Below are 7,297 nucleotides of genomic sequence, written 5' to 3'. Positions count from 1 at the left end.
CGCCCCCCCCCCCCGCTGCTCACCCTCTGTGCACAAACAACACCATCTCTCACCTTTGCATCTTAGGCTGGGTTAAAAACAAACACTCATCTAGTGCAAAATGCAAGTATAAGTTGGCTTTGGTGTGAAAATGACATGTGAATAGCTGGTAACTTTATCAGGAACTGCAGTATAAAGCGTGTGGTTTAAACGGCAAGAATGATCTTCCACTTTTACCTTAGTTGAAAATTTGCCATCAGAGGTTCATTGAGGATGTCTAAAGATTTTTGTTTTCCATCCAGAGCTCCATATGGTGACACATACGTGAACTATTACTCATGTTAAGCCATGAAAACGCAAGTATAAATGTTTTTATTAGAGGAAGCGTTTCAAGTAGAGACTGGCTCATACTTTTCACAAGTCTCTGATTAAAGTCAAGTCTCAAACCCTTTATGGTAATTGCTTTCCCAGTTTCTGGAAATTCATTTTATGTATTTCTTAATTATATTTATAGAGATTTGCTTGTTCATTAAGTTATACGTCATGCATACACACTACCATTCAAAAGTTTGGAGTCAGTCAAGCAATTAGTACTTTTATTCAGCAAAGACACATTCAATTGATCAAAAGTGACTGTAAAGACATTTATAATTTTACAACAATGTGTGTGATAATAATAAGAAATGTGTGTTGAGCACCAAATCAGCATTGGAATGATTTCCAAAAGATCACGTGACACTGAGTGCATTGCAAGAATAAACTGCATTTAAAAATTTATTCAAATATAAAATAGAAATTAGTTATTTAAATTGTAATAATATTTCACAATATTACTGTTTTTACTGTGTTTTCAACCAAATAAATGCAGCCTTGGTGAGCAAAAGAGAACTATTATAAAATCATTAAAAAAACTGAACACAAACTTTTGAATGAAAAATTTATGCAGATTCATTTTTATACATTGACTTCAAATATATGACACTGAGGGATACAGTAACCTCTGTTTTGTTACATAGAGGAAAATATGTAATATGATCATATATAATTATTATCATTATGAAATAATATATTCATATTTTTTAATTGAAAGTATAGTTTGATGACTAAAACGCAAATCTTGAACGAAAAAAGCCATAGCAAAAAAGAAGTGTTCTTATTAGTTTTCTTTCATAAGAACAATGGAAAACAACGCTCCCAGCTTGTTTTTCTCTGTGTGCGTTGGGCTGTAGATCAACATGCGGTCAAAGGTGATTCTTCTCAGCCACTGCCCTTCTTCTCCCTTCACGTGAGGAAGTGTGCGTGAAGGCGGAAGAGGAAGGAGGGAATTGGGAGAACTCATCCAGGCGTCAAATTCACCCATGACTGCTGAAGGCCATCGTCTGCCCCCTCCCTGCCCCAAGTCCTAGTCTACACCTCCCCCCTCCCCCTGTCAACGGCCATCCTGCTGTCATGTAATGTGTTGGCTCTGTGGGTCCAGATGAGAATCTCAGCATTGGCTCATGGTACAGTGAGCACCACGGGGGGTCTTCATCTCCCTGAAAATCCACAATGCTGCAGTCACGAACCGTCCTCTCATGCTCCAATCACACACTTGCTCGGAAACATGATTTAGAGAAATTAGGGAAAAATCAAGGAGAAATTCCTTAGCTGCTTACTCTTTTACTTGATCAGCAGTGTCTGTGACTATTTCATGGGTAGTAGGAGATGAGAGAAGATCAAAAACAAAGAAAATGACTCTGGAGCCAGTTGTTCTGGATTCTGGAGTCTTAAAAGCATTGTTCACCCAAAAATTTTAATTATTTACTCTCAGAGCCATAACTACCATAGACAATAACATATGGCCACATTGTCCCCAATATTTGATGTCCTTATTCTGCTTTTTGTTAGGATGACAAAATATCTCTGCTTCAGTATGTCACAGTACATGTTGGCATTCATGGTTCCCCGTGCATGCGTACTGTAGCTCCCCAGTGCCGGCAGCACTCATGCAGCCCCAGACCATGACACTCCCACCACCATGCTTGACTGTAGGCAAGACACACTTGTCTTTGTACTCCTCACCTGGTTGCTGCCACACACGCTTGACACCATCTGAACCAAATAAGTTTATCTATTGCTATTGCTACAAATATACCCATGCTACTTATGACTGGTTTTGTGGTCCAGGGTCACATATAATGATGCTATTTACATAAAATGACATTTCATAGTCAAATTCTAAAAAGACAAAAAAAAAAAACATCCAAGTCTCGAAACTATATGAGAGCTTTATGAGATGAAGAGAGAGATTTTAAAGGATTATTTACTAAAAATCTTCCCATCACAGTGAACAACAACTAATGAATTTCTGTTTCTCCTTTTGTATTCAGTGGAAAAAATACAACAGGGGTTTGGAACGACACAAAAGTCAAACATAATTTTTATTTTTGGGTGCAATTTCCCTTTAATACTGCATAACATACTGTTATATTGTTTTTTGTTTTTTTGTTATATTGTCACTTGTCAAGCATCTTTGTGTCCCAAATGATTTAAATACAGATTTATCAGAGGAAATTCATAACAGGTTGCTTTGTGTAACGGTCGGAGGGGGTGTGGTAATTTGTGGAGGTACTGGGGGTATGTTGCGTGCCTGTAACACTGACCCATTTCTGACACAGGATTTGATGGAAGCAGATGAGAAGAGGGGAGGGGGGAGTTGGAAAAAAAGATTAGGTGTCTGTTTTTGAAGACCATGGCACGTAAACTGCTCTTTCCTACCCGGTGTACATGAGATGATAACCCCTGATGCTTGATGAAGGCAGAAAGGTTCCATTTAAATTAATTATGCCTCTTTCCTTGATAAGACCTCTGCTGTTATTTTCAGCCCCCCTGCTATGAGTCATATGTTGTTTAATTCATCTTGTCCTAGGGAATTGTGGCAAGGGCCATCATATCGATTAAAAAGACATAACATAGGCTTATTTTGGCTTTGAAATGACCTTAGATGGGAAGTGTGTAATTTCTGCACAACTAGCAGCATTAAGACTGCAGTCTATTTGTTTTAGCAATTACAGCAACAGTGGCATGATTTGGGACTGCCTGTTTGTCAGACAGTGGAAAAAGAGGACTTATCTGAAGTCATTATTTTTGCAATTTTGCTAATAGCACAGAAATTACACACTGCGCCTTTCATTCGACTTTTAAAAACGTGTGACCGACATAACCTGTCAGTCAAATACATTTTGAATCTGAAAGTGTGATTTTTTATTTTATTCACTGAAGGTTATACAAAGTGAACTTTTATATTTTTCCCCTGAGAAGGGATGTAGAAACAGGGCCTTTTGTGTCTTGAAGTATCCATCCAGCTCGGTACAAGGTATGTGTGTAAGCATGTGTGTGAGGAGGGCAGTGTGTATGCGTAAGTGTGTTTGAGCGCTCAGCGGATGTGTCAGTGCCAGGGGCAAAGGCCTCCCCGAGGGCCATCACTGTCACGGGAACACGTTCCTACTGGTGGCAGACATCCTCCCCTAAGGCCAGCATGTGCGTGTGTGTTTAAGCCTATGCATGCATGCCTGTCTCTGAATGCGTGAGGGAGAGAGAGCGGGGGGATCAGGGCTTTCAGATTTCGTGCAAATGTTCGCATTTCTCCGGGAGGTAGAGGATTGCGTGTGTTTGTGTTTAGACAGTTAGGTAAGCAGGATCACAGACCGGCTTTAACTGAGACGGGGTCAAACTCATAAAGCATAGTGTTGCATTTGTGTGTATGTGAAAAATCCAGCCACGTTCACCGTATGATTGATTAAAGAAAAAGTGAGAGAGATTAAAAAAAAAAGACTTATTTATGAGTATATGAGCTGATCAACACAATAGCCAACCTGAAAATAAACACAGAGTGAAGGGGTGAAAATGACTGGTGAAAGATGGGACGATAAATGCAAATAAATCCTTTGGTTTCTCCGCTCAGCAAGAACATCTCTATCACTTCTCTTTTCACAAGCACTATAATCAGAACGAGTCGCAGACCGTATATCTTTACAGTAAAATGACTGGAGCGCACAGCTGCATGCCCGGCCATCATGAACACATGATCTCTTACAGTAAGTGTAACAGAAACTGAGACTGCCACAAAAAAAAAAAAGAAACTGCTGTGTCTCTTCTGTTAATTGTTGCTTGTAGTCAAACATAAATGAAAGGGAAACACGTTGCCAGCATCGTGCTGTTCAGATCAAGGTTTAGTGGGCTTTGGTGTGGCATTTGCGATGACAGGTCTCTTTCACTCCAGGAAGGAGTGGCAAGGCTTGGTTGTTTGTCATTCTCAGAAGGTCATTATAAAGCTGCCACTGGATTCAGTGAAGTGCAACGGTGTATAGAACTGACTTATATGATAGCGCAAATAAGGTCTGTGAAATGCAATCAATGACTAATTTTCGCTCTCTGGACTCCTGGCAGTTTTGGGGGTGTGTGCAGTGGCGTTGCTAGGTTTGTGATAGATGGGTAGATAGTTGGGCGGTAGATAGATAGATAGGTAGATAAATGGGTAGATAGGTAGATGCGTAAATTGATGGGTAGATGGATCAATGGTAGATGGATGATAGGTCGGTATGTAGTAGATAGATGGGTAGAGCGCTAAGCAGATGTGTGGGTAGGTAGTTGGGTAGATGGATGATGAATAGATGGATAGATGGATAGATAGATAGATAGATAGATAGATACATAGATGGATGGATCAGACAGATAGATGGGTAGATGGGTAATAGCAGATGGGTAGACAGATTTGTGAATATTTGTGATAGGTTGACTGTGTTTATATTTGTGTTTGTGTTCAGATGGATCATTCTGAGAAGGCCTGTCGTTACTGTGGCGTAAGTTATTTGATCCTGCATGAGTTCCAGCGCCTGCAGGAGCATTTGCGGGAAGTCGAGAGAGAGCTGGAGCAGGAGAGAGGAAGTGTGGAGAGAGAGAAAACCCTGAGAGAGGAGCTCCAAGAAGCCTACACTCATCTGGAGGAGCTGAAAGCATCTGTGCTTCAGCAGGAAGAAACGTGAGTCTCAGACACAGCTCCATGACTGCACATATCTCATTATTCTAAGGCTGATGATACATGGGCAATGTTTTGAGCAATATTGACATCAACGGGCAAGCAGGTGAGACACAGGGCCCACGGCCGATCTAAAATATCCAGATAGAAATTTGTTACCCATTCTCAATGGGAAAGTGCCCAAGCAACATGCTCAAAAAACGTTGCCAGGCAGATTTGTTAAAAAAGTTGCCCTGTGTATCATCAGCCTTACATGAACATAAAACAATGTATTTTTAGCACATGAATGTGTTTTTCAGGTTTGCCCTAAGTTCTCCTTTTTCATTGGTGCTCTCTACTTGCAGTACATCAGTATCAGGCCTATTAGGTTGCACACATACTGCATCCGTGGTGCATGAGATTCATTTTGGTGAATCCCATATTGATGGGATACAGCATTCATCTGGTGCATGAGCCATCTAGTGCTGAATCCTCAAAGTATTATGTTTACCTTCTTTGTATAGAGAGGTCAGCTTACGATTTTCTCCCATGACACTCCAGCATCATAGCAGGTTTTGGACTGGCAGCCAGTCACCACTAACATTTTCTTCAGAAAGTGTAAAAATCCACTGCAGTAAACCATCAAAGAAACTTACGGCAAATAGAGAGACTTCTTACATCAAATCCCATCTTCCCCTTAAAAGTGTATAACCTGTCAGTGCTGTAGAGGAACTATGATTTTATACCACCTATTTTCCTCTTGCTTCTCTCGGTGCTCTTTCTGTCACCCGCTGCGACAGGCCAAAATATATGAATTCACTGATGTAGAAAATCTTACACCCACTGCATAACATACATTCAGTCTATCACTTCATACAGCATCCACCCACCTCTTACCTAGAGCATTTATGGTGCTACAGTTTGGATTCACACATCATCCTACCCATTCAAACTAGTTAGTGAGTCAGGTTCTGACTAAAAAACTAATTTTAATATACTAGTCAACAGGTTTACAAGCATATATTGGTGTATCAGTTTGTAGACACAGAACTTTGTATACAGAATGTAGTAAAAAGGGTCCAAGACAACGTTTTTATAGGTGGGCTTCTCTGGGATATAACCTAGAGCAGTGGTTTTCAAACTTTTTAGCTCCAAGGCCCTACAATGTCCAAGACAGTTGACAAATGCTCCTCAAGTACGCTGAGATATTTCTGGTACTTCTGCTGTAATGACACAGCTGCTTGTTTTCAAACTTTTTTTCTCTCCTTACATAAAGAGCAATATATTAAAATAATTATACATAAATTAAAATAAATAACATAATTATAAAAAAAAAAAGTAATTTCCTAAACCTAACCTAACCTGACATGAAGGTTCAGTAACATGTTCTTCAGGGTTTACATTCTTAGCCACAAATTAATTTACATGACTTTTGCAGTAATTTGTGATTTTACCCACAAATAGCAATTTATCAGTAATTTCGACCCAATAAAATATTTTAGACTTTGACTAGAAAAATGTATGATTCATTATAGAAAATTCCATGATTTTTTAACATTGTATACATTTCTATGACTTTTCCAATTATAGAAATCAGAGTTTTGTGGAACCCTGGTATCAATAAAGTTAGGAAAAAGTTAGGAAAATAATACCAAATACATCTTGATGTTTTATGTTTGATGTTTTAAAGCTAATTTTGTTGTGTTTTGTATAAATTTTTTTACAATATAAATTATTTGTTTATCAGCATGTCATGAGACCATTAACCAACTTTAGAGAACTATTGTTATTTTTATAGAACATTCAAACGTGATGTTTAATTATTAAAATATTTATGGAAAATTGCATACGGAAACTTCAAGTAAATGTTTGGGAATCCCTGCCCTGCAGGACCTTAGTAGGGCCCTCTCATCAGCGGCCCGGGGAATCCAGGCCCCTGATGTGTATGAATACATGTGTGAGTGTGATTACTTTATGTATATCTATTTTTTGTATATGTGAATAGTTCCTCATTCCCTGAGCTCCTTAGCTCTGGTTTCCCTCGTGAGTCACTATGGGAGAGACGTGCATGCGTACATCTTCTCTTCCTGCTGACGTGAATGCCAGGCATAATTATACCACCACAGCAATCAGAAATAAACCTCTCAACACCTACGCCTCCGCAGCTTAGCACAGACAGAAATTCAGAGAATGAGGAGAGAGGTGCAAAGCGAGTGTGTAATTGTGGACCCTATTTCAGCACTCTCTCCCGCAGTTGCTGATAATAATAGCAGGTTGTGTTGTCCGTGTAATCTCACGAGAAAAACCAAACAGCACAGCAGT

The 7,297-nt window shown here is 39.4% G+C and overlaps 1 protein-coding gene across 1 annotated transcript in view; it reads left to right on the top strand.

Annotated features, from left to right (window-relative positions):
• LOC107711768 (trichohyalin-like) overlaps positions 1-7,297 on the top strand; it is a 160,560-nt gene that overhangs the window by 2,004 nt on the left and 151,259 nt on the right. The window contains exon 3 of the mRNA XM_016516814.1: positions 4,785-4,999. Within this exon, the coding sequence (XP_016372300.1) occupies positions 4,785-4,999 (215 nt within the window). The remainder of the gene's footprint in view (positions 1-4,784; positions 5,000-7,297) is intronic.

The sequence above is a fragment of the Sinocyclocheilus rhinocerous genome, unplaced genomic scaffold, assembly GCF_001515625.1.
Source record: "Sinocyclocheilus rhinocerous isolate Xijiao unplaced genomic scaffold, SAMN03320098_v1.1 scaffold778, whole genome shotgun sequence".
NCBI classification, from domain to species: Eukaryota; Metazoa; Chordata; class Actinopteri; order Cypriniformes; family Cyprinidae; genus Sinocyclocheilus; species Sinocyclocheilus rhinocerous.
This window is presented reverse-complemented; position numbering and strand designations above follow the sequence as displayed.